We start from the raw sequence: 27924 nt of genomic DNA, 5'->3' as shown, positions 1-27924 counted from the left end.
ATTTTTCAATTTCTTTATTAAGACTTTCAAAGCATGTTTTAAGCTCTGTACAAATACGACTTCCAATTTACAGTTTCTGTATTGGAGATAGACATTATGCACAACTTTGAAAGTCGTAATCAAGAAGATGAAATTACAGTATTTGAAGATTGAATTTTCTGCTTTTGTACTTGTGGTTTTTATCCTAAATTCCTTTTAAACAACGAGTGGATACGAGATGATTATTTTTGAAATAATTTGCTTTGGAATTGCATTATTTCGTCGGCCTTGAAAATGTAATCGCAAGATGTTCATTCCTTGATATTGATATCTAATGCTATTTTTGAATATAAACAAGCCGTTGATTCATCTCGCCCTTGAAATTATTGTTTGCGTTTAGGTTTTCGTGGAAATATCAATAAAATATTTGTCTGACGACTTCGGTTTCCATATAAATGGGGGATGACAGATGATTTCAGTTTATTCTGCGGCAATTTCAACGGATTCTCAGTCAAACCCTATATATATTTAAGATCAAGCGCAATAACGTCGGCTTAATATACAAAAATTACTATACCATAATGTATTGATTTTTGTTTGTTGATAAAACGTATTTAAAATTCTGTTTTTCTTCAGTAACATTCTTGTATTAAAATCAAATGCAATTTTCAATTTTTAAAGGAAAACTGTATTTCCAAACTATTTTGTTAAGTTTAAGTAAGGAAACGCTTATGGAGTTTCTGTTTGTAAGCTTTTTTTAGGTCTTGTAAACACATCCTATCCATATGTTTACGTAACACATTTGTGATGCACATCCTGAAATGGTTAAATAGATTATATTTACATATCAGACATTGTGATATGATTAGTATGTAGTAGCAATAATTCATCGTTTTTGTTACGTAATATACAAGTGGTTGTTTTGCATTTATAACTAGGAAATATTTGTTTATCACTTTGTTATATAATAAGACATTCATTGAATATTTGTACTTAAAATTAAAAAAATGTTTTAATTAGATGTTGATAAATTTTGAAAGTATATTTTGATTTATTTCAGTTATTATCGAGGCACGCACGGTGTAATAGTCGTTTACGATGTTACAAACGGAGAATCCTTTGCGAACGTTAAACGGTGGTTGCACGAGATAGACCAGAATTGCGACGTAGTGAATCGAGTGTTAGGTAAGAAGCGTTGCGAGAAGACCTAGTCTGCTGAAAGATTGCTTAATCACCTGTTGTTGTTGTTTTTTTCAGTGGGTAACAAGAATGATGAGCCGGAGAGGAAAGTTGTGCTGACGGAGGACGCGAGCCGATTCGCCGAGACGATGGGCATCCAGCTGTTCGAGACTTCAGCCAAAGATAATATAAACGTGGAGGAGATGTTCCTCAGTGTGACCCGGCTGGTGCTGCGATCCAAGCAGGAGATGAAGGAGCGCCAGCAGGTGACCAACACGGACACAGTGAACCTCCGCAAAAGCAATAAGCAAACGCGAAAGAAGTGCTGCTAACATCTACTCTGTCGCCCCAGACACACCAACAAATGAACCAGAATTATTAATTTGCGAAGATGAAGAGAAAAAATAATAATTTGAAAGAGCGAGAGAAGAGTTCTTTGTTTGTTTGTTGTTGTTGTTTTTTTTTTCTTTTATAAAGCGCATATATACATATATAAATATTATTTTTTAGTTTATCTCAACAACAACAAGAAAAATTATATATAATAAGAGAAAGGACGTTTTTTCGCCCTACTCGCTTCAACCGTGTAAAGTTGAAGATTTTGCCATTATTGCTTTTATCTTACCTTCATTACCCACCCTTTTTATGTTTATATATTATATATTACGTTTCCCCATATTTTTTTTTTTCGTTTTATTTTATATAGAAAAATCTTTCTCTAATCGTACCTCTCAGGCTGTTGTGTTTGTTTGTTTATTATTATATTTTTTTTAATTATAATGTAATCAAAATAAGGGAAAGTGAATGGATTAATTGTACTACGCTTCTGTTGTGTATTATATAGATGAGAAAGATGATGTAAACAAAACTGTGTTCCTTTCTACTACGTGTGGTGCGCCAAACAAACTCTACAAAACATAAAATTAATTAAAGCGCATTTAAAAAATAAATAATAATTACTGTAACAATAAATTCGAAGGCGAAATCAAGTAATTGTTATATATATAATAATAATAATAAATAAACCTAGGTAGATTTTTTGTAATTTGATAGGAAACTACAAAACCAAAAAAAAAATAATTTTTTGAAAGAGAAAAGCACAAACGATTCCAATTTTATATATATATATGTCTAATATTGTTTTCTTTTTAAATTGTAAATGTGTATAAAAAAACAATGCAAGGATAACGGAACATGATGTAACATTGTAATTTCAAACATATCTCATAGATCAGCCCTCAATTTTGAAATTGAATTGGACCTTAAATATTGAAGAAGAAAAAAAACAAGCCTGTAATAACAAAACCTAAACTCGGATCGGAACGCTCTGAACATCAACGTAGGTGTTGTACATAAAAAAAAATGAAAACATTCACATGACAAGACTTAGTTCTTTGACCCCAGTTAGGTTCTTTAACTCTTTTTTTTTTAAGTAAATAAATCAATGTATAGAAGAAGAAACAAAGAAGTATTGTTTTTCTTTTCTTTTTTTTTTGTAATGAAATGTAAAGAAGAGAGAAAACAAATGAAATAAAAATGTTTTAAAATGTATTGAGAATTAATTACAAACCTTAAGGTATAAATTTGTAGGGATAATAAGACAGCAAGAGTAATTCTTAATGATAGTTAAATGTATTTATTTTTTTTGTTATTAGAGAAGATGCTTAATTATAGATTTCTGTACTTAGCACTGAGTCGTCCAAGATTTGAAGATAGGTGGTGTGTGTCAAGTTTCTTAATTCTTCGCTATCCCTAGCAATTGATTCTTCGCTGCGACTTAGATGCACGTCGATGTGCGAGCTCAACGACGCTTGCGACTCGCAGATCTTCGCCAGTTGCAGCAGAAGCTGCACGATTTCTTCAGCCAAAGGTGGAAAAGCTGTGCTGAACCTCACCAAAGCTGGTAACACTGGCTTGAACAGTTTGATCCTTTGCGATGAGGAAATACCTGAAGAAACGCACATTAACAAATTAAATATACACTATTTTTAAAACAACTTACTTCCAAGTAGAGCGTATAATCTGTTGAGAGCGATGACGCAGAGATTTAAACTCTTCGGAAGGGAATACTGAACACATAAATGCGAGAGCAGTTGTATGGAAAACACTTGTTTCTTGAGACTCGGCTGTTGCAGCAATTCCTGCAGGAAGTCCGAACATATGTGCATTGATGGTACACCTTTCACAGTCACTTCTAGTAGCTCAGCAGGATAACCCTAATACAAATAAGTTATAGATCCAATTTTTCAATTAATCAAGATAAAACTCACTTGGAAATGCACCAATTTCGCCAAAGTGGGATCCGCTATGAACACTTGATGGAGGTAACAGCAAACCAATGAACGAACCTCTTGCAACGCCCATTTTGCCGCCCTCGAATTCTTGTCCTCTTCTGTTTCTAAGCACGCTTCCAAAAGCATCTGCACAGCGGCACTATCCTAATTTAATTAAATCGAAAATATATACATTTCAGTCTCTTAACATTCATCATATCACAATTAAATTGAACAAATAATTTAGTTCATAAAAAAAACTTAAACTTTCTCGATTTTAATATTTGCGCAAATTTTCTTGTGACGCAGGAACTCCACCGGAGTTACCAACATCGTTTTCCCGCATCTATCGCAGTTGTAATTCCGAGAATTCGGTTTAGGTGCTTCATATGTTTTAGATGCGACTACCTTCTTCGGGTCATCCTTATTGCAGATTTCATCGTGTGCTAAATACAGCAAGAAGTTGAGGCTTGCTGTTCCGCATTTTGGACATGGCGTTAAGATCAAAGAGTTTTCTGCTTCTATATCGTAACCATCAGATTCCAGGCAATTGTAAATCACGTTAGGGCTTACGTTAAATCCACCCAATTCGTTTTCAGCTGGTTCGAAATCTTTATCGAAAGGATTCTCTTTCATTTCCATACTTCTCTCTCTAGTATAAATGACTTTTATGTCTGCAGGTAACAATCGCTTTATATTGTAACTTATGTTGGCCTGCATAAATTCGATCATATCGTTAACCAATTCCGTGTCGTCGATTTCTTTCTCGTTCAGTTTCTTCTCCAAAGCAGCTTTGCAGCGTTTTCTCAAATTTATAGATTTGAGAAGCATAACTTTTCCTTGCCACAAGAAGGGACAATTCACCAAGATGAAATCGTCGAAAACGAATTTTGTGAGTGTTCGGTTTGTCCCAATAACTCGCCCGAAAAGAAGCAAAGTTTGCAAAGCAGGCATGCGAAACGCGTTCATCAAGTAAGTCTTCTTCGTCTCCAAAACCTTCTGGAACACCAACAGTTGATGTTTCCGACTCAAAGGTTTCTTACTGAAGTATCCATTCGGAGGCACATCAATATCAGAATCATTCAATTCCAAGAAAGTCGGATTTAGTGTGAAGTAACTGGTAGGTCGAAGAAACACATAACTCTTGATCTTAGTGTGGTAGAGACGTTCGTTAACAGTTTTAGAACAATTAAACTCATCTTCGATAGCGACTTGAGGATACAAAGCGCCTGTCAAGATCAACTTCAAAAGCATCAAATCCTTAAACGAATCCGTCCTCGTTTCAGATAAAAGCTGCTGCAGTTTATTGAAATCATTACTAATACGAAACTCGACATCTCGTAAATCTTTTATATCTTTCGTATCATCGTCCTCTTTGTTATACATTTCCAATTTCTTCCTCTTCGTATCCCGCGAATCCGTTTTCAATTCCCTTCTCAAATCTCGAAGTCGCTTCAATTCACCTTTGCGAATAACACGTTCCGAACTGCTCATAACTTCATTATCCAATTTCGGAATCAAATTTGAATCCTGTAGAATATCACGAAACTGCTCGATCAACTTTGTCACTTCATAAAACCGCTGCTCTTCGACACCGCGACTTTTCGTCCAATTCCTGGATTGTTCTCCAGTCCTTTTAACTTGTAACCATCCTTTATACAAGTTCAATAATGTTATAGGCTCTCCGTGATCGGATTCATATGGAGCCCTACAATCTCTAGTTTCATAGAATTTAGATTCCATTAACGGATTCTGCACGCTTAATAAACTGGCCAAAGCCAAAACGGCGTTGACTGTACCAAATATTGTAGACATAATAAGCATTTTAGCAACAGTCAGATCCACTGGTAATTGACTCATGGAATTCCCTAAAGTTGTTAAGGATAAACCAGAATCATCCGTCTTTAATGCTTCGAGAAACGAAAGTCTTTCCATTGCTGCACGCAACGTACTTTCTTTGGGTTTTTCGAGAAAAGGAAATGCTTCGATATCACTTAAACCTAAGGTGACCATATTTAAAACCAAATTTTCTAAAGGAACCAAATGTATTTCAGCTGGTGTGAACAACTCGTAGCTCTTCAGATCTTTCTCTGAATATAATCTGTAACATATACCAGGACCAGTCCTTCCAGCTCTGCCAGATCTTTGCTTCGCACTGTCCTGAGAAATGTTACTTTCAAAGAGTTTATTGATTCCGCAATTCTCGTAAATCATACGATTCACTTTCCCGGAATCAATCACGAATCTTACACCATCAATCGTAACACTAGTTTCGGCAATGTTCGTGGAAATAATGCATTTTCTAACACCATCAGGAGGAGCAAAAAACACTTTATCCTGGTCTTCTAAAGACAAGGTACTATGTAGCTGCAATACTATCCAATTCTTTTTAATTTCAGCGTAAGACTCGACTGCACTCGCCAATGTGTTAATCTCGTTGAAACCGTTCAAGAAAATAAGAACGTCTCCTTTCTCTTGCGGTTTGTACTTCTGATCTATGAGCTCCAGGATATTCAGATATGGTTGGCAATCAAATTTCGATTTCTTTTTATCGTAAGGATCCTTAATTATAGGTTTATAATGAAGTTCAATCGGATACAACCTTCCTGGTACTTTGATGGTTTTCACACCTTCAGACTCGAAATACGCTTCGAAAAGTTGCAGATTAATTGTAGCGGACATGAGGATTAGCTTGAAGTCACGCTTATGGAGCAGGCATTTCATAATTCCAACAAGGAAATCCATGTTCAGATGCCGCTCGTGTACTTCATCCAATATAAGAGCATCGTAAGTGCTCATCACGTCGTCACCCGCCTGCCTCAACAGAATACCTTCTGTTAAGAAAATAACATTAGTGCCTTTATTTTTGGCCTTCTCAAAACGAATTTGAAAGCCAATTTTATTTTTGTAAGTGGCCAACGTTTCATAAGCTACCCTTTTTGCTAAAGCAACACAAGCTATTCTCCTTGGCTGTGTGCATGCTATCCTTTTGAAGCCAGCCTCCATCATGTATTGAGCAACTTGTGTAGATTTACCACAGCCTGTATCACCAGCAATCAAAATTACTTTATTATCCTGCACTTTTTTAATTATATCCTCTTTGTAGTGTGCAATTGGTAAATCCTTTTGTGCATTCCTTAAAGCTTTCAATTTGGCAAAATTCATCTTCTGCTGGAAATCCTGATATGTTCTCATTGCACTGTATAATACTAGAAACTTGTTGTAAGGTATGTGCATCTTTTCTCCTTGCTTCGTATACAGAGGTAATTTCTCATACAAAACTTTGGCTGGTTTTGCAAAATCAATATTCAGTAATTTGCTACTATCAAATGTTATACCTTTGGTTTTCTTCAGTTCTTGTGCTGCCGAATATTTAGCATAAAACGTCCAGAAATCATCACTCTTCTTTATTGAACAATGATCCTCTAAAAAGTTGTTCAAGTCGTATTTATAAAAAATTATATCCACAGTGGAATGTTTCTTCGATTTAACATCTTCATTGTCTTCTCGTCTCCTTTTATGATCATGTCTTTGTTTCGAACTGCTGGGTTCAGAATAATTCGATTTTCGACCCATGTTTAATTGGATACTTGCAGTTACACTAAACAACACTTAACTTACTTTTATAGGTTATGTTTAGACTAATCTGACATTAAGATGTTGACAACTTTAATTGTACATATGTTCAACATGTTGCATACATCGTTAGCTTCAAAAACTTTTGTTACAACTCAAAAATTATTCAAATTCAATTCATTTTGCGCAAATATCTTTGTTAGAAAGTTATAAAATATTTAAAAGAATCTTACCTGTGCAGCAACTAACGCTCTACACATCTCCTCCCTTTCATTGTCACCAGTAATCACTTGCCCAGAAGGATCCAATTTCGGATTGGATTGAAGATGCTGTGTAAGCTGACTACGAGATGATGCTAAACTTGCTCTCAAAACTCTCAACACAATAGAAAATATTGGAGAGCATCTGAAGACGCGTTCGTCGCATCGCATAATCTACAAGAAAGAAAATACTATTGAAATCTGGCAAAGTAAAATTGCTTAAACAATACCTGTAGTGGATCCTCTGCTACGTCTATTCTTGTTAACCCAGTCAAATTACCAACAAGATTCTTCACAGTCAAAACCCATAGTCTGCGCGGTAAAACCGTATTTAACTTGAACCAAACATCCTTGTACAAATCCTGCAGATACCGAGGCACTTGCAAACCCAACATATTCTTAGAATACTGCGTTATAATCTCAGCGTAAGGCCAAATATCGATAGCTTCGATAGTTAGCAAAGTTTGGAACACCTTTGCGCATCTCGAAGGATTAGCTTCGATGCCGTTCAAAGCTTCGAGCAATTCGCTTTCGCTAATAAACGAATCTCGGTTTGTAGTTTTGAAAGACATATCATCGACCCAGTCATCGACTAGAGTCAAATGCGGGAAATGCGTTGCCAATAATTTGAGAAGTGGCCCGAACAGACTCGAATAAGAGCTCTGATCCTTCTGTGCGTGATGCAGCAGATACTTGATGGGAAGTTCCGAGAAGAATTCCACGGAATAAGTCTTAATTTTCCGTCCGGAGCTTACCAGATCTTTGGCGTTAGTCAAACGAGTATCCTCGTAGAGAAGAAGATAGTAGAGCAGTAGCAATTGCGGTGTTAAGGTGACTTCGGAAATATTAACATCTTGTACTTCGTTATCGGTCATACCGAATTGACAGCTCTTCTTGTTGAAGTATCTACCGAAGATCGAGCTTTGGAAAACTCGGCGAATCTCGTTTTCGCTCAGCGGTTTATTGGATTGCTCTGCACTCCGATTGTTGGGAAGGATGATGGAATTTACGTATACTTCGACAAGCAAAGGAAGAACTGGATGGAGCGGATTAGTTGCTACGCATATCTGTCTGTAGATCCAGTTCTTGATGTTGACATTGTGTTTGGCGAAAGCCCTCGACTTTAATAGTTGGTGAATGCAGTGAACTGGAAGGAAACCCGTCATGTTTGCATTCAGTGAAACTGTGACCGGCACCTTGACCGCATGTGTTGTCACTATTTGCTCCGTGAAAATCTCTTGCGTGAAAACCTGTTTCATGCGGGTCATGTTGTTGTGCCTAATCGGAATCTTCATACCCAAAGTGGAGCAAACTAGATCACATATAGCACTCAGCTGATTGCTGTGGAAGTGAATGGCCATCAGGAGCAACATTTCGCCGAAAGACGCGGACACTCCACTCGCCGATTCAAAATAAGCTTCCTCTCTAACCAACCATTGTACCTGTAAAGTCAAATTAAATAAATCTTACGTATTTTTATAATTTCCAGGACATACCCATTCGATGCTCCTTCTTTCGTGTTCAGTAATCGAAATCAACGAAGGACATGCTATAAGCATACATAAACCTATAGAAACGAATCTAACGCCTGCAGGTGTTGGCGATGGATGGGACGTCAATAATTGCACAAGTAGAATTACCTCTTCATCTTGAAACCTAAGAAAGAAAACTCACTTGAAGACAATCTTCGTTAAGTTACAAATATCAACTTACTTAATTGTAGCTATTCCACGCAAGGCGCAATAAAGTCTCAGCAAAGCTGAAGCCTGAACAACCAAACCATCAGGAAGTTGTCCTCCTGATGATTCGTTCAAGATAGCTTGTAGCCGTCTCTGCAGTTCATCTCTCAATTGCTGAAGCGCGTTGCTACTCACTTCGCCTTTCTTTTTCTGTCCAGTCCTTATAAACATAGCAAACCAATTCCTTACCGCTTGATCATTGCCAAGCAGTAAACCAGAAATAAAGGCGACCATATCTGATTCGCACGTATAATCTGATGATAAGGACAGAGTAACAGCCAATGCAGGCATCCTGCATAATTCCACGCATTTGCCTCTAACAGCTAACGCTTGAGCTGGATTCATCCTACAGAGCATCGAAATTGTGGCTGCTCTAACAGCGCTGGATAAATTCTCTTCTTGCTTCTCGCCACGAGAAATCAATTGTGTACAAACTAAAAACAAGGAATTAGAAACTAATAGCATTTTTTTTTTTAATCAAAAACCTTCTCTAAAGCAGTCTGGAAAGTTCGCGACGATTCTGCAAATGATGGCAGATCCATTTGATACATGAAGCAAAGTCTCAACAATTCCTAAAACTGTCAACAATGTTGGCAGCTCAGCCAATGCAATGCAAATCACATCAGAAATTTCCTCAATGTATATTTCATTATCAAACAGCTCTGATGGTTTCATGAAGAAATCTTGATCCTGCTCGGAATCTTGATATTGAGATTGTATAAACAATAGCTCACTCAGGACCAATCTGCAAATATCAATTAAAAATTAGATTGAAAGAGTTATTAATAACAATTAAATTACCTTAATCTTCTGGTCATGTCAGATCTTTCATATTCTAAAGCCAGACCATTTGGTAAACTCCCAATTAAGGCTGATTCACTATGATTTCCTCCAACCTTTTGTCTCAAAGTTTGCTCTTTTTTAACATCAGCTTCCAACACGTGAAAATTTATGGAGAGCAAAGCCACAATGGAATTCACCCATTCTATGCCTGATATTATGGTTAGTATGTCGATTTTCTGCTTGGAACATTTCTTTGAAGTGTCCAAAGGTGAAATTAAACTCATCCTCACTAAACATGGTAAAACTGGTCTTATTTCCACCTCTGAACATTTCGCCAACTCTTCAATATTCACAGTCTGTATGGCCTTAAAGACCTTTGCAGATACCTGTCTCTTGAAAGGCATCGCAGCTATAAAACGTAAGTGCACATAACTCCACTATTTATTGTAAACTAAGGTTATGTTTACTAATTCCTCAGCATACATAGATTAGGCAACTTAAGATACTCTTGTTTAAGTTATAGGCAAACATTTATAGTATTTATAACGCGCATGTCTTCCAACCGCCAAAACAAAAATCAGTTAATTTTTTGTTGATGGTCTACTCGAAGGTTAAAATTCGTTAATACTCTGTAAATTTCGATTAATATTTATCCCAAGAAAGATGATGAAAGTAAATGAGAAACGTGTAAATTTGAAGACAGCATCCAAAGACCAAGTGAGTTCGAGAAAAAAGATATCTAAAGTTTATATTGCAATATTTCTATTTTATAGGAAAGTACAAATACCAGAAAAAAATTCCATGATCTTCAACAGCATGGAACAGATAAAGAGAATTTAGTTGGAAGACCCAGAACTGACTTAAAAGCAAAGTAAGTTAATGCATTCCGTATTACCTTTCCATTTCTCAACAATTGTATTTGTCCAACAGGAATGACAAATTGGTAAGAAAATGCAAGAAGATGACAACAAACAAATCTGTTCAAGTTGAAGAAGCTGTTGCTGTGACTGCTGAAGATTTAACATTGGAGGAGACCAATGAGAATTACTGGCGGCTCTTGGCAGAGAAGAGGGGAGAAGCCCTCGATGACAGTTTCAAGGAGATTGAATCCTTGAAAGATGAAGTAGAAACTCTCAAGGATGAGAACAAGACTTGCAAGGAGATGCTGAATGAATCTAAAATTCTGGTTGAAGTGTTGCAGGTATTTCAATAATGAAACATATTTTTTTTTATGAAACAAATCTAAATATTTTAATTGTAGGAAATGATTGAAGAGGGCGAGAATAGTGAAAATGAAGAAGCAGAAGAGACATGAGCGATAAACTGCACATACATTGAAACCAAAGTATTTGTTCCGACTGAATTTATATTTTTCTATATATGATGTAGTTGTTTTTCTAATATTAATATTAAAGTAATATAAAAAATAAATAGTTTCTTTTTTTGTAATAACATCGATTTATTTTCGTTTGGAGTTTTCAGTTTAAATATATACCAGTTTACAAAAGCTAAGAGAGTTGTAAAAGTTACATAAAATAGATGTATGAAAATTAACAACAACAAAGGAAAAAAATATTTTAGGACAGTCCACTTGGATTCAAGTCAAACCCAAGCTTTTGTTATTTCATAGCCTTCCGATCCCACAAAAACACACATACAATGACTGGCACAGGAAATATACATTAAATATATTAAAAATAAAAACGTCGCTTCTTTTCTCTATATGTATATAAATCTATATATATAATATTAACACAATGTTCTCTAATACTTTAGACCTTTGGCTTTTCGCCGAATCCTCGCGTACGGACCCACCTCCGGATCCATTATGAAATCATATAGAACAGCTGACCACGAGTCGTGATGAGGTAGATTGTCGTAGAATTCGCTTGCAATTCGTCTCACCTGCAAAATAATAATCGATTGATTCAATGAATCATAGCTGCTTTCAAATGGTTATTGAAATCACAGATTAAGTACAGATTATATATTAATCTGGTGATTCGAGCCTCAGCAACACAGATAAGCGCGTCTCGTTAGATGTTTATAACAGAATTTGTATGAAATCGATTGAGTTGAGATGACTTTTTATGTAAGAGACGCGCGTCGAGGGCATCGCGTAAGTGGCTCCAATTGATCTATGAAATTGCTTCAGCCAATTACATTAGACGCACAATAACATGACCGAAGGAATAGTTTCAAGCATTGCTCATGCAACAATTACCTCTGGCAGTCTGGAGCCCGGAACGGCGGGAAAGTCGTGGTGCTCGTTATGGTAACCCACGTTGAAGGTGATCCAATTCAGAGGGCCGTAGTAGCTGTACGTTTCGTAACCCTTCTTGAACATGTAATGCTCGGAAATGAAATGCCCGGCGACAGGATGAAGACCCATGGCGAGAACAGATCCGAATATCAGGTAGCAGAGCACGCGTCCACCTAAAATAAAGAAACAATTAAGGATATCATTTGAAGCTTTTGGTATAGCACAAATCTGGAAATTTAAACATATTCCAACGACAGAGCTCATGCAATATTCAGTAACACTCGAAAGTCATATCAGATACGAAATAATTAATATTCTTATCAAGTAGTAAACAGTGTAATTAAAGTACCGCTAAGTAGCGGTGGAACATGTGACCAAAAATAAGTTTTGACTTTCTAAATATGAACTCACCCAAATAGTACCAAACGATTCCATCGAAAGTCAATTGGATGACGGTGTTGACCAGCTCGAGCTTCTCTGGTGGTTTGGGATAGGTGATCAAGGGTCTGAAGGCGTAGAAGAAAGGCTGTAGGATGACCCAGATGAATTTCCCGAAGGTTGTGCAGAACAGCTTCGCCTCAGCATAAGTAGGAATATCTGTATCCCTCAATTCATCACCTTGATACTAAAAAAAATAGTATTTGTAAATACAAGAAACTAGATGTAAATAAAAACATCTAACCCTGTGATGCTCCAGATGGTACTTTTTGAAGCTTATAGAAACCGGCAATCCTATAGGAAGATTGGCGAAGAATCCGAACAGTCTATTGTGAAAAGGCCGGGCGTGACCAAACGCCAAATTATGTGAAATCTCGTGTATTGCTGCAACAAAATATAACATTATATTCAACTGTCGACCTTGAATCTTACTGTACGTGCAAATTCGCATGTGATAATTATATTTGCTTCGTGTCTTGCATGCACTATAGATAAGATTGCTTCCTTATAGATTTCCAATATATTGAACACATTAATTGTTCTTGTTTATTCTATCCATCATTCAACAATCATTCTAATAGAGGCCAATTATAGAAAGATCCATATTAATTACGGCTATAATCAAAGCTGATAAAAAAATAACAAAATAAACATTATAACAACAAAAATAAACACATTGATCATATGAAATTATTTTATTACCGGCACTAATTTTGAATCTACTTTTTAAATTTGTGTATATAAAATACGTGTTTATGAGTCATCCGAATGTGAATATTACGTAATTTGGAGAAAACATATTGCATGCACGAACAGAACAAAATATCAAAGTCCAAACAGTCAGAAATATTTTTAATTAGTTTTGCTAATTACACTAAAAAATATTACTTGTTATTACATACATTTTCGTAGCTTTTACAAATTACCTAAAATATGAATGGTATTTGCTTTGAATCATGAACATTATATATTAATACTTGTTATCGGAAATGCTTTTATACAAATCGTAACGTGTAATAAGCGTTTTTTTTATTGATTGCGTTGCATTTCCACTAATCAACAAAACATAAATATTTTTCTGAACTTAAAGTAAAAACAAATCTTACTGTGTGTATTTCATTCATTATTCCTATTATTATTAAAATAATAAATATTTACATAATCTATCATTCAACAACTTAATATTCAATTTGCTTTCTTATAATGCGTGCAAATGCTTTGCATTCAATAAACGCGACTTTATAAATCATAAATACTTCCGTTTATTCATTCATTATGTAGTTAACACACTATAAAAACATACACATTTGTTGGATAAGAAAATGTTAAAACGCAATGTTAATAATTGAGCGCTTCTTTATAGACAAAGTCATAAGCCACTACAAATAGTAATCAATATTTACGCAACATCGCTCAATGTTTGTATCTACTACTGTATTCCATTCTTTTTAGATTATATTTTTAAATGATATCTTTGATACGGTTTTGAGAGTGAAAATGATTATTTCTGTATCCTTCTGAAGATAGAGATAAGATTTAGACTTACCTAACATAAGTGAGTGATTTATGACGCCGCCGAATAGGTAAGCAGCTAAGAGTGTAACGGGCCAGGATTGACCCTTTATCACGAACATCATCACCATTTGTATAGTCACCATCAGCGCGACGACCCATTTGAAGTTGGGATCATATCCGAAGAGTTTCTTTATCTGCGGATATTTCTCTGAAACAGACACAGTTTGTTAATACTTTCAGTACTTTAAATTGATAATGAATTTGTATTATAGAATATGGACTTTTTAAACTAGAAATAACATTTTATTAGACCATAGCATATGACATTCTTTAAAATATCAGATTTTAGATGTTGAATGTAATGGCCCAAAACGTCTTGGCTTTAAGCCAAAGCATAACATTTAGCGAATGTATTTTGAATACTATAGGGAGAATAGAAAAGATTACAAGGATATCAATAAAAAAAGGAATCGATTCATATTATATTACTGTTTTACAATATTAATATTGTGTAAGTTCATGTTATAATCACGATATCGGCGATTTATACCATTAGATTAGAACATCCTATGAATAACAAATGCATGTGCGTGATCATTTCGTATCCAGGCCGAGGCAAAAGGATTGCCACCAACATCAATTCGGTCAAATTACCCTAAATTTGGATACGTGGGAGTTCAAGGTCGTTGTTTAAATTAGAAGTACTTCAATATTTGCGTATCAAATTTGCAAGTAAATATAAAGTAATTCAATTTAAACGTTTTATACATATTATTTTATACTCAAAAGTATTAAAAATATGACAACAAAAGTTTGAAGTTCTCAGTACTAAAGTAACAAGTGGTAACATGTGATTTTCTCAAACAGATCAAAGTATGTCATAAGATAAAAACAAAATGTTCAATCTATTATTCTATTTATGTCATACAAATTACATTAATATTCATCTTGAAAATACTATTATTACAGCTCTATATGTTTGTAAATACCAAAGCTATTAAATTACAATTAGTTTAAAATATCAATTAGCTTTGATTTGTGCACACAGAAAAGATTGTAAAAGCAGTCCTGGTTTACCAGGAAGTCAACAGTCATCTAATGATTGATTACCATCAAACTAAACTATTAATAGTCCTTTTTTTTGGACAAAAATTGATGAGCTAACCTAGAATGATTTTCCTTCTACTGGCATGGGGCTCCTCGGTATACACCCACTCGAAGTCCGTCCTCGAATTCTTCTGTCCCATGTTCGTAACCCAAAACAACCGAACTTATTTGCAACAAACACTGGAAAAAATATCTACAACAAAAACTTCCCGTTCTCGCCTTCACGTCATATCAACACATCATACTGAATCATAGGCGCATCAAAACTCGCCGGTATCAAACCACAAACTGCCACAAGTTATCTTTTTCTCCTTACACGCCCAACGTTGCCAACTCAAATTACGAATTGTATAATTTGTGGAACGTCGCATCAATTAACAGTTAATTAAAACTAATCGTGCATAGTTTTTATTGAGTTATTATCATTCGTATAACTCAATTATATAACGTTACCGAATCAAGTTACTTACATTCAACATAATCCACCATAATCCCAATAATAGTGGTTTATGAGGAAACCTATGTTATCGCTCTATTGTACTGATAAGATATTAAAAAAAATCGAGTTTACAGGAGTTTCTGCGAAAATTCAAAGGTTATATTTATTTAGATTATTGTTTAATAAACATAGTTTGTTTATTGTGAATATCCTGTTTACAAACATTAATTAAATTAGATTTGTTTTTTTAGAATATTTACATAGGCAACCATCTTCACATGAAGTTTAAAACTATTTTATTTCATTGAATATCAGACTTAAGCTTTAAAATATAACACCTGTTGTGGGTTTAAAGATGAGGATAGTTGATGATGTAATCGTATTTTTGAGAAGGCTGTAGTTTTTGAAAGATTCCTTTGATGAGTATATGCAACTAGTTTCGCAATAGTTAGAAAAAAAAAATGTATGGCATGATATCAGTTAATATAAATTTACGCAACAGCTCCATAATCGCTGTATACAAAAACAGTGTGGAATGCATGTGTAATCTTATCGTGAACGTGCTTGTGCATACTTGCTGTAATTGTTATTTACAATGCCGATTCTGTGTTAAATTTCTTGCAGTTTCCCTTCCTGCTATTGCCCTGACCATTGTTGACAGCTAGCCTCGATGTAAGCCTGTTTTCATGTTATGTGCACATAATAATAATAATGTTTGTTATGAGTAATAAATAATCGAGTGATGTAGTTTGTGCGCGAAGCGAGACTCCAATAGTTTGGCGATTGAGATGGCACCATTTCGCAGGAAGAAGTCCGACAAGAGTTTCCCTGTGAAGGTCTGTTCCCTGGATGCTGAATTGGAGTTCAATTTGGAGGTGAGATACTGGTTCCCATTTAGATTTGAAGTGTACTCATTGTTCTCATCTTTCAGTGGCGTGCAACAGGTAGGGACCTCTTTGATCTGGTCTGTAGGACAATTGGACTCAGGGAGACATGGTATTTTGGGTTGCAATATGAAGACTCCAAAGGTTTTATTTCTTGGCTTAAACTTGACAAGAAAGGTAATATTTTTTTTTGTTTACAATAAAGTTTACACATTTTGATAATATGTGGATGTTTCAGTTCAAAACCAGAGCATACAGAAGGACAACCAGAGCTCAGCTACATTTATGTTCCTTGGGAAGTTTTACCCTGAAGAGGTGGCTGAGGAGTTGGTGCAAGAAGTAACCCAACATTTGTTCTTCCTTCAAGTGAAGCAAGCAATTTTATCAATGGATATTTACTGTCCTCCAGAAGCTTCAGTCTTGTTGGCTTCATATGCTGTTCAAGCTAAGGTAAACTTAAATATCCTTGAATGAATCCAAGTATTAATTGATATCAGTTTGGAGATTTTGATGAAGACACTTTCAAACCAGGAATGTTAGCTAGTGAAGATTTGTTACCTCAGAGAGTCATAGACCAATACCAAATGACTTTGGAAATGTGGGAGGATAGGATTAAAGTCTGGTACATGGATCATCGAGGAATGTCCAGAGACGAGGCCGAAATGGAGTATTTGAAAATCGCGCAAGACTTAGACATGTACGGAGTAAATTATTTTCCAATACTGGTATTAAAGTTCACCTTACATATATTTTTTATCCTTATTAAAACTTCTGATTTTAGAACAAAAAAGACACTGATCTGTGGCTCGGCGTGACAGCGCTGGGTTTGAACATTTACGAGAAGGAGAATAAGCTTCAACCAAAAACTACTTTTACTTGGTCCGAAATCAGGCACATCAGTTTCGACGACAAAAAGTTTATCATAAAGCCTGTCGACAAGAACTCGCCGAACTTTGTGTTCTTCAGCCAAAAAGTCAGGATGAACAAATTGGTGAGGTCGAGTGAGATGGTATGCTTATGGTGTATTTACTTTCAAGTAGATTTTGGATTTATGCATAGGAAACCACGATTTGTTCATGAGGCGAAGGAAGCCGGACTCGATGGAACTGCAACAGATGAAGGCCGCCGCCAAAGAGGAGAAGCAGAGGCGGCAGGTTCAAAGGAACCAGTTAGCGAGAGAGAAGCAGCTGAGGATCGAGGCCGAACGGAAGAGGGCTAACCTGGAGCAGAGGCTGTTGCAGTACCAAGAGGAAATGCGATTAGCTAACGAAGCTCTGGTATGTTGCACTGTAAATTACTTCAATTTGGTTATTGTTGAATTTTGTTTGCAATTTATAGAGGAGAAGCGAGGAAAGCGCCGATCTTTTAGCTGAGAAAAGTAGAGTGGCCGAAGAGGAGGCGATGCTTTTGAGTCAGAAGGCTTCCGAGGCTGAACAGGAAATTACTAGAATGCGTTTGAATGCCATGAGATCAGAGGAAGAAAAGGTAAACACTTTTTTCTATACCAATATTAATTATTCTTACATAAAATTGTTAAAAGCATGCGTGCACCAGTCAAATTACATTGTACATATTGTTCCAATTAATGCGTAATATCAAGTAAAGTACATAACATTACATGATATGTTGATACTCCTGGTTTCTTTGTCTGACAATTGTAGACATTCATCAATATCTTATACTGCTTTACCGTCATTATATAAATGTTTGCAATTCTATCGAATTATAATGAAACATCAATATTTAGGTGAGTCTGGAGAGGAAAACGCGGGATGCTGAACTGTTGACTGCTAGGTTAGTGGAGGAATCAGAGAGGAGAGCTGCAGAAGCGAGCCGATTGAAGGATGAACTACTGAAGGCGAGGGCCGCCGAGAAACAAGCCAAGGAGAAACTGTTAGATTTCTTCAAAACCAATTACACAAGTAGTTCCGTTAATGTGAGTCTCACCTACCTTACCTTAAATATATTCACAAATTATGATCATTGTGTTCTCTTGATTTAGAGTGTATCCAGTTTGTATTCGAATCCTTTGAGCCCACAGTCGCCGGATTTGAATGACCCAGAGCCGGCGCGTTCTTCACCAGATCTCAACTTAAATTCAGCAGCGTACGATCTGTACTCGACGGCCGATGCGGATCAGCTCAACTTGGAAATCGAGAAAGACAAGTGAGTGTTTCCTATAGTTTTATCCAATACAAAGCATTGAACTGAGTGTTTTCAGGGAGGAGTACTGGCAGAAATCGAAGCATCTGCAGAATCAGTTGATGGAGTTGCGTACTGTGATCGCCGTCCTGAAAGTTGGCGATAAACAGAACGATCATCTGGATAAGCTGCACGAGCAGCAGGTGCAGCTGGGCGAGAACAAGTATTCCACGCTGAAGAAGAGCAAATCTGGATCGACGAAATCGCGCGTCGCCTTCTTCGAAGATTTATAATCATTAACCAATTGTGATTCTATATACGTTTTTTTTTTTAATTATTGGATATATATATTTATGGAGATTGGAGTGAAAAAGAGAAAAAAAAATACTTGCCTTAAAAACGAGACGAAGACGGACGCACGATTATTAATTAGGGAAAAAAAGTCAGGTGCTACAGAGAAGAATTTATGTGCCTTAACGAAGATATTTTTCTGTTGTTTTGTTTTAAAATTAATAGCGAACATGACACGAGAAGAAATGTATATATATATAAAATATCATAATGTTTTTTTTTAAGGATTTACGTCGCGATTTCTGTTTTGCAGCAAAAGCCGATCCAGTGCGACTAAAAATTAATCGACGGCACACGCAAGGCCATTGATCAAATGTCTTCCCACCTATCAACGACTGAAGTTCTTGAAAAAAACAAATATTTCGTAACTTTCGTTTACAAGAAAATAGGAAGATTATTATCATCATCATAATCGACGTTCTGTAAAACGCTACTTTTTAATTTTATCATTAATTTTAATTGCATAACAAGTTTTACGTAATGCAGGCATACAAATACTTTCGAAAAGAGTTAAGCGAGAGTCGCGCGGGATCAGCGAAGATAATTAATATTCTATATATATATATAAATATATTCCCCCCTCTTTATTTTATTTTTATTTTTTGCTACCGTAATTATTAGCAATGTATATTATGTATGCATATAGTGTCCATTCTTTTTCTTTCTGAAATGTTATTAAAAAACCCAAGAAAAATATTAATAAAGATGCTATTTTTTTATTTTACAATTCAATTGCCGTGTCTACTTATTATTAATAATATTATTAACAAATTCGGTTCCAATAGTTAAAAAAAAAAACGAAATGCTACAGTTTCGAAATCGACGCTCATTTTGCTTCTGTTCCAATTGTGTGTATCTACAAGAATTTACATTTTACAACATTCCGCCTTCTTTGGTATATTATCTTATGCTAATTACTAAAAAATACATCATCACAACTTGTTAAATACATTGTTTGCTTTTTTTCTTTTCTCCGAAAGTACACTAAATTTTTACAAGTGCTGTTTTTTTTAAATATATAAATTTAGTTCTTGTAATAATTTTTGCTTGTGTCGCCGACGATGTCGATGTCGCTCTCGGTGTCGCTGATGTCGGAATCCTGAGGACTCGAGGATGTTCTCATCGTCTGCGATCCGGAAAAATCTATTGCTCCGTCTGCAAATATAAGAACGTGAATATGATTAAGAGAATCGTTGTGTAAGAAGGGTTTTGTAAGTGAATGGGCAGCAGTGATTTTTGTTGGGAAATGTACCGGAGGGTTGCGAGAAGGGTCTTCTGAGGTTTGCCGCCCGGAATGTACTCCTTGCCCGAGCGTCTTATGTCGGCAAATTACCCTTAGGGTGGACCGGGAACGTCTTGGGGCGGCGGCAGAGGGCGGATTTAATGAACTTAATTATAACATCGAAATGGCGTCTTGGCTTCGCGTATAAGACTTAGTTAAATTAAATACAGCAAGCACTAATGCAATTAGGAATGTTAGTAACCTTACGAGATAACTTCAAATATAATATATAAGGATGACACAAATAATAATTTGATAGCAAGGACACTTTTTGCTCCTTCCCAAATCTTTCTTCCTTAAAAATTGCATTCCCCAACGGTTATATTTATGACTATATCAACATTACTTCAACTTTAAATTTCATAATATTTCTGTTGATTTACAAACATTAATAATTTCAACAAAGTTATCATTACATTTCTTAATATTTCTATTCCATTCGACCAATAATGCTTCAATATTAACATACATTTTGTATAGTTCCATTTTATATAATTATAATAATGATTTCTGTTCTATTTTCGCCATTTCGACTCCTAATGTTAAAAATTCAAAGAACTACGAAATATTTCAAATGAACAATAAATTTATTCTGAAAGTAAAAGTTTGATCTAAAGCAGAGAATGAATTACATATGAAATGTATTATTCTCTGAAATCACATTTCGTTTCAGGAAATTCAATAAAATTCTAAGAATCAGACGTGTGTCTAATATGAAAATAACTTGGATCAATACCGAGCATTTCAATACATAAATATAATTCACTTTTACAAATAGTTTCCTTCTACGAACGTTCAAAAACTGAATTATTATGGGACTAAATTACAATTAATTCCACAACAAATTGAATAATTATTTATTGCGAATTAATATCAGATTAATTTCTAATTATAGAACTAATAATGTAAAAAATTAAAGTCTTAATTTTCTTTACATTAATTTTGATAATTTAACTTAACGTTTCATTTTAAGAAAATGTTGTTTTCTAACAGATCTTTAATTACATTTTATAATTAAGTAATTATTAAGTCTTTGTACGTTTTCTGTAATTTATTTAAACACGTTGAAATTATTTCTTATGTAATTATATAAGATTTTCAATAAATATTGTTATTATTTTTTGTTCATAATTTGTTTCATAAGACGAATTAATTGCGAGTATATGGAATAGACTTAGACAAATCTGGAGATAGCATTGATGGGTCAAGACACAAAATTTAATTAATAAATCAAAATCGTTAAATAAACTTTTTGTAATTAACTGAAAATTGTATGAAAAAAAAACTGTTTTTAAATATTTTATTATAATTGTTAAATAATTATGAATTATGTAAGTTATGAGTGTTAAATTGAAAGAGTTATAATAAATTTTCTTATAATAATAATTAAATTATTGAATATTCTTACCATTATTCTTGTCTTGTCTTTGGTCGTTGGCGTTCGAAGCATTCCCGGTGCCGCCGCCTCCTTTGTCGTCCTGCATCTTTCGCAATTGCTTCTTGTGCTTCATCCTTCTGTTCTGGAACCACGTTTTGACCTGGGTCTCGCTCAGGCTCAGAGCGTTGGCCAGTTCGACCCTTTCCGGCGTCGAAAGGTACCTCTGAGCCGCGAACCTCTTCTCCAGACCCGTCAGTTGCGGATCACTGAAGACGGTCCGAGCCTTCCGCCGTCGGCAATGTTTCAGCGCGTTCAGTGATATTTCACTTGGCGAATTTCCAAACAGGGCATGATGGAACGGTAAACCTGAAAATAAAAATAAATACAATCAGAATTAATTACTTTCGATATTTTCATAACAATTTTCAGCAGAAATAATTTAATTTAATACATAAGAATTTTACTTTAAATATGAACATTTTGTACATGAAATGTTGAGTAATTGTTTTTCTTTTAGGAAACGAAAAGAATGTACACGATGCATATAATTTTTTATAACATATAAACTTTAAATATTGATGAAAAGTAAGAGAAGAAATTATGTAATTTTATTGTTTTTTTGATGTTTTCATAAGACATTTTAGGTATTAAACATAACGAGTTTAATCCGTTCCAAAATTTCCGGATTTTTACTCCTATAGTGAAACACGTTTTCCAATATAAACTAATGTAAATTACTATAATGCGTTCTTTTCCGGAAGAAAAAAAGTATAACTTGGTCTCGATTTTGAATGATTTTGCTTTTCATAACTATGGTTATTTTTATTCTTTGGCTTTTTAATCGGGTGTATCGAAATATCGACGTTTGAAATCCCGACTACCGATGTCAAAATTCCGACTACCATAATCCCGACAATCAAAATCTCTACTATAACGAAATCCCGACAGTGTCTTTTATTATTATAAATTTCTACAATAACATTTTTATAGTAGTCGGGATTTCGATATAGTCGGGATTTTGATTGTCGTTATTATGGTTCTCGGGATTTTGATATAGTCGGTGTTATGGTTGTCGGGATTTTGACTTAGTCGGGATTTTAATAGACGGTCTTTCGGTTGTCGGGCTTGCTATATTGACCCATAATTTGTGTACACAAGTTTTAAAAGTGATGTAAAAGGCGCGAAATCCGGGACATCTCTTCTCGTTATGCGAGGTTCCACTGTAATTTAATTTTTTAAAAGTTAAAGCAAAAAAGTAATAATTTTCTAGTTTTTTTCTTCTTCAATTATTTACCGCATTTCTCAATTATTTCTGACTATATTTCATACAAATCATCAATAATTTAATTAATTATTTTAATTTAAATGTATATAAATTGTAATTTATTATATTGTTTTGCCAAAATAATCATCGCAATAAATATCGCAGCCGTCGCTTTTTCATTTTAAATATTATTATGATTATTATTATATAAACTAAACTATTGGCATTTTGATTGCTTCCTATTATATTCGTTTAATGAATGTGTAATTTCGCTGCGCGGTTTCCCATCAATACAATTATTTCGATGCTAGTTAAACATTCTTTTGTCGGACAAGAATTCCGAGGTTCGCTTAATGCAATTTCCACCATTTTGCATGCAGAGTTCATCCGAAACGCTTCCGCTCTCACTCGTACAGTTGTTGTTGTTTTTTTTTTTAATTTCGTTGTTGCTGTTCATATTTATGATATATTTTTTTTTGTATTGTTGACATGTAATTGAATATGTACGTTGCGTCGCATTTTTATACAAATTTAATTTTGCCTGCAGTCATTTTATTTAATATGGAATAAATTAAAAACCAATTTCGAGGCGCACACGGCTCACCTTTTTTTTTTCTCTGTATTTATTTATATTTTTTTTATATTTTGTAGCTGCAACCAGATTTTTTTAAAATTTACAGTTTAATTAACGTCAACTAATACAGTTTTTATTAATTTACAATGCAATTAATACGTTTCTGTACAATCTACAATTAACAGAAATTACAAAAAGATTTGAAGAATTGTTAATATTTTTACTTCAACTTTGTTATAAATGATCAATAAATAAATAATTGCAGTATTTTTTTTTATTCTTCAGTTTCAGAAATTCTAAATTTCTATATAACTCTTTGAGGACAGAATTAAAAAAAATTGGTTTACACATTTTTATTTCTACAAAATATTAACAAATAAATGTTTAAATAAAATTATGGTAGGAAAATATGAATAGGATGTCCTGATTATCCTTCAGGATGTGGTTAGGACTTGCAACAACGAATTGCTTTTTGTGGAACAATAAAAACATTTCATGTCTTTATTAAGAAACAAGCCCACATGTTAAGGATTTCCAAATAGTTCTATGTACTTATTTTCATGTGCTGCAGTGTCGATGCACATCGATGGGAGTTTACCCGTTCAGGTACATGTGCTGATTTTCATATCTAACTTCTTGTGACACACATTTTTTGTATTTGTTTCCTGCAGTTTCCTTTGACTTTCTACCACGTTTTATACTTTCTGGTGCAGCAAAAATCAGGCCAGTAGCAACTGCTAGACGAAACATCTTTGATGGCATCTCGTTAGTATTTCTTTCTCGAAATAAAACATATGCATTCACAATGGAAGCATCAAGAAAATACCAAAAAATACGAAGCCACCATCTCAAAGACAACATATATTCCACAATGGTATTTACTAGAAACTGGTAGAAACTTTTAAATTTGTGGTTAGCAGCAGTAACCAGTTGTCCTGAAAGGGTTAACCTTTAACTACTCGCGCACTGAAATTTCTATGAACTACTCGCACGGTGTATTTTATACACCACATGTATGACTGGGTCTATATCACCGATAGACCGTCATTAAAATCCCGACTTTATCAAAATCCCGACTATACCAAAATCTCGACAACCATAATCCCGACTATATCAAAAAAATTTACAATAACATTTTAAAATTATTTCGGAGCGTAGTCACCTTGTGCTACACTTTTATTATTAATAACAATAAATTATTATTAATTTATTTGATTTTGTTGAATTATTCATAATAAACCTTAACATTATGAAATAATCTTTAATACAATTAGATTATTAATTGTTATTATTTATTATTAATAACAATTTAAAAGTCACTACGGTCCGGAATAATTTAAAAATGTTATTGTTGACATTTTCGATATAGTCGGGATTTTGATACAGTCGGTATTATGGTTGTCGGGATTTCGATACAGTCGGGATTTCGAACGTCGGGAATTTGATTGGCGGTATTTCGGTTGTCGGGCTTGCGATTGCCACCGTGTATTATTACCAGACAAAGTGAATAAATGATAATATTACGACAAGAAAAAACTTTTTCAAGTTAACCAATGCTTTTGATTAGATTTACAACTATTTGTAATACATTAATACAATAATTTCGGAATCAGAATTGTCGTCATTGCCCACTCTATATATTTTCTATTACACCAACACTATATTATATTTAGTAAACACTTTTGGCATAAGTTACATTAAGTGTCATAGATGGCGGAAAGAAAATATAGAAGTGGTATCATTTCTTAGAAAATTGATGTACTTTTTATACTGGCGCGAGTAATTAAAGATTAAAAAAAACGAAATTACCCGGCGATTCCACCATAATATTATTATTTATATTCATTGTTCGTATTCTATTTATTATAGATAATTAAAACGTTTTAATCATAAAATTCATCAGAATTTTACGCATTTTATTTATATGCAAACATTTTAAGTAATTTAAATTTTCAACTGTAATTTGTTAAAAAAAACTGTTTTCTTTATACTTATATAATTTTTATACATTTTATCATATTTTTAAAAGTTTATTAGAAGATTTATAACATAACTTTAGTTTTTATAAACATAATAAAAATTTCAAAGAAAATTTTGTTGTTTGATTATAAGCTTTGAATAACTTTGCTAAGTATTTGTTAGTATAGACATTATTTCAGGGTTTATTTCATAAAACTTGTAATAGATTTGTGAAGTGCGTATTAGTCTTTTCTTTAAAAAAAAAAGAAACAATCCGTCGCTTGCTAAATATAAAATTTATTTTTATTAAACAATTACAAGTCATTTCCTAGACACAATAATAAAAGTAGTTTTTTTATAAGTACTTTCATTGGAATCTTTGTTTAAATTGTTTTCCATGATCATTAATAAATATCTTCGTTAATTAGAAACATTATTAGCATTTTTTTTATTATTAATTAATTTGTGATTTACATAGTGAAAAAATTGAAATAATTCAAAAGTAAATTTTCAATGTTTTTAATTATTGTTAAAATATAAGAAAAAATAATTTGAAGATTGATATTAAATTTGTAATAAAATGAAAAGTTACCTTGTGTCAAGAAATAGGGATCCGTTATGCTTTTGTATGGAGTTCCGAGATAGGCACCAAGTGCACCCATCACCTGGATGTAGCCGTTCTCCTGCCCTTGGAAGTTCTGCACGGCTTGCGAACTGTGCATGAGAGGATTCTGCTGGAAGTAAGGATATCCGGTCTTCTCTCGCCTCTCCGTCGCTTTCGCCTGCTGCCCGAACGTTTTGATCACCTCTTGCTGCTGCTGTTGCTGCTCCGCACCGAACTTTGGCCTCGGCTGCGGCAGCTTCTGACCACCGTCGAACTCCTCTCCATCGGCTTTCTCCCTATACAGGATATCCTCTATCAGAAACGACGTCTTCACCGGATAATTCTGAGTTATGTCCACGCTCTTCTTGAACTCCGTGTACTCCCCCCGTCCTGATTCCATTTCGTTTATTGCAACAAAAAAAACCCTCCGCACGGCAATAAAAAAAAATCACATGAAGACTTCAGAAGCACTTTCCAATAAGAAGTCCATCGAGAGTAATGAATGAAGATCGTGTATGTATGTCTTCGGTTTTGCTTTTCGTTTTGTTTTGGCTCGGGGTGGTAAGCGGCGGGGTCGTAACGCAAAACTGACACAATCGGACGGCAATTTCGTCCCGCTGATCCTCTTGTCAAGTGATCCGCCCCCGTTTGCAACCCTTAAATGCCGGAAAGCAGTTTCGAGCGCGACGCCGCCCGACACACGCCACCCCCGCCTCGAATCCAACACACATACCCACCCACCCACACAACACTACATAACACACATACGTGCAGACGGATATAGACACAGAGAGTACACAATTTACAATTCAATTGGAATCAAATCGAAACACACACACACACATATAAAATGTCAAATGTGAAAGAGCGGAGATGCGAGAGAGGGCGGCCAATAACAAATAACATTTTCCTGCTCATCGATTCCTGCTGCAATACAAATGCACACAAACACACACACTAGTACATATTTGAAATTGAATGGGATGGTAAAAAAACGGCAGGATTTTAGATGTCGAAACGTGTTTGCGGAATTTTTACACGTTTCGCGACACGAACGTCCATTTCATTTTATATCGTACTCGCATTTTGTAACAAACAGACAAAAAAGAGATCAAAAACTGTGATTTTTTTGAATAGATTTTTTTTTAAATAGAACAAAAGTAAATTATCGTGGAACATTTGATAATACTTGAATTCATCAATATCTGTAAACCAATAGAATTTATTTTAAATATATTATTAGTGGAAATCAATCAAGTCTTTTACATTTAGTGAATATTGTAATAAATTTAGTATTAACTTAATAAAAAGTTCAAAAATATTAATAAAATATAAATTTTGAAGCATTTTCGGCTTATTTCTTTTTTGGTTTGGGTTAAAAACGAAATTAATTAATGAAGAGTTTTAGTTTTTTTTAATATTTATTAAATGAAACAACGACATATAAAGACAGAAAATGGATATAAAAATTTCCAATTTGTGAGAAAGTTTGTTACCATTTATTATTGTTTACTTTTTATTTAACAATTTAAAATTTCTGCCAAATATTAACTAAAAATTATCAGTTATAATTTAATTGATTTATAATGATTGGCAATTGTTTTTGTTTCCTTATTTATTGATGGAATTAGAAATAAGTATCAAACGTTTTATAACAACCGAATTTTTACACAAATTACGTAACTTATTTTGATATAATCATTCAAAAATGATGATTATTATTATAGAAACTTGAAAAGATATTGGTATACAAATTTTACGAACTCAATATTGAATTGTTAAGAAAATTGATGATTTATGAAAACACTCGACTTTCCAACTCTTTTTAACTTTAATTAAAGGAAATTGGAAAAAGTTACAAATATGATAGAATACGTGTCTTACGAAAACCCAAAAATGTTCCTTTAATTTGCGTGCTGATTCATTATTGTGTCT

General features: G+C 34.2%; 7 protein-coding genes across 7 annotated transcripts in view; 3 read left to right on the top strand and 4 right to left on the bottom strand.

The window, feature by feature from the left end:
- The window catches only part of LOC108569897 (ras-related protein Rab-35), a 4266-nt gene extending 2664 nt beyond the window's left edge, over nt 1-1602 (top strand). Inside the window, exons 3-4 of the mRNA XM_017931649.1 lie at nt 1040-1164; nt 1237-1602. Coding sequence (XP_017787138.1) covers nt 1040-1164; nt 1237-1490 — 379 coding nt within the window. The 3' untranslated portion in view covers nt 1491-1602. The remainder of the gene's footprint in view (nt 1-1039; nt 1165-1236) is intronic.
- Nucleotides 1603-2778: 1176 nt separating this feature from the next.
- On the bottom strand, nt 2779-10261 carry LOC108569905 (integrator complex subunit 2). Its single transcript, XM_017931657.1, has 9 exons — nt 9808-10261; nt 9492-9751; nt 8981-9440; nt 8764-8923; nt 7498-8709; nt 7241-7441; nt 3429-3596; nt 3161-3374; nt 2779-3106 (listed from the first exon to the last, which is right to left on the bottom strand). The coding sequence occupies exons 1-9, from the start codon at nt 10191-10193 to the stop codon at nt 2823-2825; spliced, it is 3345 nt and encodes a 1114-aa protein (XP_017787146.1). The 5' UTR covers nt 10194-10261; the 3' UTR covers nt 2779-2822.
- LOC108569906 (probable ATP-dependent RNA helicase DHX34) lies at nt 3603-7058 on the bottom strand. The gene has a single exon (XM_017931658.1). It carries the CDS (start codon nt 7005-7007, stop codon nt 3693-3695), a length of 3315 nt encoding a protein of 1104 aa, XP_017787147.1. The 5' UTR covers nt 7008-7058; the 3' UTR covers nt 3603-3692.
- An 86-nt stretch (nt 10262-10347) lies between the features above and the next one.
- LOC108569907 (rho guanine nucleotide exchange factor 6) lies at nt 10348-11215 on the top strand. The gene is made up of 4 exons (XM_017931659.1): nt 10348-10506; nt 10563-10660; nt 10720-10990; nt 11051-11215. The coding sequence occupies exons 1-4, from the start codon at nt 10453-10455 to the stop codon at nt 11102-11104; spliced, it is 477 nt and encodes a 158-aa protein (XP_017787148.1). The 5' UTR covers nt 10348-10452; the 3' UTR covers nt 11105-11215.
- A 287-nt stretch (nt 11216-11502) lies between these two features.
- Nucleotides 11503-15499, bottom strand: LOC108569904 (sphingolipid delta(4)-desaturase DES1). Its single transcript, XM_017931656.1, has 6 exons — nt 15171-15499; nt 14037-14213; nt 12735-12874; nt 12464-12677; nt 12014-12225; nt 11503-11694 (listed from the first exon to the last, which is right to left on the bottom strand). The coding sequence occupies exons 1-6, from the start codon at nt 15250-15252 to the stop codon at nt 11554-11556; spliced, it is 966 nt and encodes a 321-aa protein (XP_017787145.1). The 5' UTR covers nt 15253-15499; the 3' UTR covers nt 11503-11553.
- Nucleotides 15500-16071: 572 nt separating this feature from the next.
- LOC108569903 (merlin) lies at nt 16072-19027 on the top strand. The gene is made up of 10 exons (XM_017931655.1): nt 16072-16426; nt 16483-16612; nt 16674-16885; nt 16933-17160; nt 17217-17426; nt 17476-17712; nt 17774-17920; nt 18183-18371; nt 18438-18601; nt 18657-19027. Exons 1-10 carry the CDS (start codon nt 16340-16342, stop codon nt 18868-18870), a joined length of 1818 nt encoding a protein of 605 aa, XP_017787144.1. The 5' UTR covers nt 16072-16339; the 3' UTR covers nt 18871-19027.
- A 640-nt stretch (nt 19028-19667) lies between these two features.
- LOC108569900 (brain-specific homeobox protein) lies at nt 19668-26617 on the bottom strand. The gene is made up of 3 exons (XM_017931651.1): nt 25978-26617; nt 21619-21954; nt 19668-20083 (listed from the first exon to the last, which is right to left on the bottom strand). The coding sequence occupies exons 1-3, from the start codon at nt 26387-26389 to the stop codon at nt 19953-19955; spliced, it is 879 nt and encodes a 292-aa protein (XP_017787140.1). The 5' UTR covers nt 26390-26617; the 3' UTR covers nt 19668-19952.
- Between the last annotated feature and the right edge of the window lie 1307 nt (nt 26618-27924).

This window comes from Nicrophorus vespilloides, unplaced genomic scaffold, assembly GCF_001412225.1.
Source record: "Nicrophorus vespilloides isolate i.1.1-1 unplaced genomic scaffold, Nicve_v1.0, whole genome shotgun sequence".
Classification (NCBI taxonomy): domain Eukaryota; kingdom Metazoa; phylum Arthropoda; class Insecta; order Coleoptera; family Silphidae; genus Nicrophorus; species Nicrophorus vespilloides.
Note: the sequence above shows the minus strand (reverse complement) of the source record. Positions and strands in the feature narration are given on the sequence as shown.

What these genes read in the sequence shown, in the direction of transcription:
- LOC108569906 (XM_017931658.1), bottom strand. Translation starts at nt 7,007, where the DNA reads ATGGGTCGAAAATCGAATTATTCTGAACCCAGCAGTTCGAAACAAAGA.
- LOC108569904 (XM_017931656.1), bottom strand. Translation starts at nt 15,252, where the DNA reads ATGGGACAGAAGAATTCGAGGACGGACTTCGAGTGGGTGTATACCGAG. An exon ending in TAGAAGGAAAATCATTCTAG is followed by an intron (nt 14,214 to 15,170) that starts GTTAGCTCATCA and finishes TGTCTGTTTCAG; the next exon opens with AGAAATATCCGCAGATAAAG. An exon ending in AAATCACTCACTTATGTTAG is followed by an intron (nt 12,875 to 14,036) that starts GTAAGTCTAAAT and finishes ATTTTGTTGCAG; the next exon opens with CAATACACGAGATTTCACAT.
- LOC108569905 (XM_017931657.1), bottom strand. Translation starts at nt 10,193, where the DNA reads ATGCCTTTCAAGAGACAGGTATCTGCAAAGGTCTTTAAGGCCATACAG. An exon ending in GACATGACCAGAAGATTAAG is followed by an intron (nt 9,752 to 9,807) that starts GTAATTTAATTG and finishes TGATATTTGCAG; the next exon opens with ATTGGTCCTGAGTGAGCTAT. An exon ending in GAGCGTTAGTTGCTGCACAG is followed by an intron (nt 3,597 to 7,240) that starts GTAAGATTCTTT and finishes TAATTAAATTAG; the next exon opens with GATAGTGCCGCTGTGCAGAT.
- LOC108569907 (XM_017931659.1), top strand. Translation starts at nt 10,453, where the DNA reads ATGATGAAAGTAAATGAGAAACGTGTAAATTTGAAGACAGCATCCAAA. An exon ending in AGAACTGACTTAAAAGCAAA is followed by an intron (nt 10,661 to 10,719) that starts GTAAGTTAATGC and finishes TTTGTCCAACAG; the next exon opens with GAATGACAAATTGGTAAGAA. An exon ending in TTCTGGTTGAAGTGTTGCAG is followed by an intron (nt 10,991 to 11,050) that starts GTATTTCAATAA and finishes TTTTAATTGTAG; the next exon opens with GAAATGATTGAAGAGGGCGA.
- LOC108569903 (XM_017931655.1), top strand. Translation starts at nt 16,340, where the DNA reads ATGGCACCATTTCGCAGGAAGAAGTCCGACAAGAGTTTCCCTGTGAAG. An exon ending in AATTGGAGTTCAATTTGGAG is followed by an intron (nt 16,427 to 16,482) that starts GTGAGATACTGG and finishes CTCATCTTTCAG; the next exon opens with TGGCGTGCAACAGGTAGGGA. An exon ending in TAAATTATTTTCCAATACTG is followed by an intron (nt 17,161 to 17,216) that starts GTATTAAAGTTC and finishes TTCTGATTTTAG; the next exon opens with AACAAAAAAGACACTGATCT.
- LOC108569900 (XM_017931651.1), bottom strand. Translation starts at nt 26,389, where the DNA reads ATGGAATCAGGACGGGGGGAGTACACGGAGTTCAAGAAGAGCGTGGAC. An exon ending in TCCCTATTTCTTGACACAAG is followed by an intron (nt 21,955 to 25,977) that starts GTAACTTTTCAT and finishes TTTTATTTTCAG; the next exon opens with GTTTACCGTTCCATCATGCC. An exon ending in AAGACAAGACAAGAATAATG is followed by an intron (nt 20,084 to 21,618) that starts GTAAGAATATTC and finishes TTATATTTGCAG; the next exon opens with ACGGAGCAATAGATTTTTCC.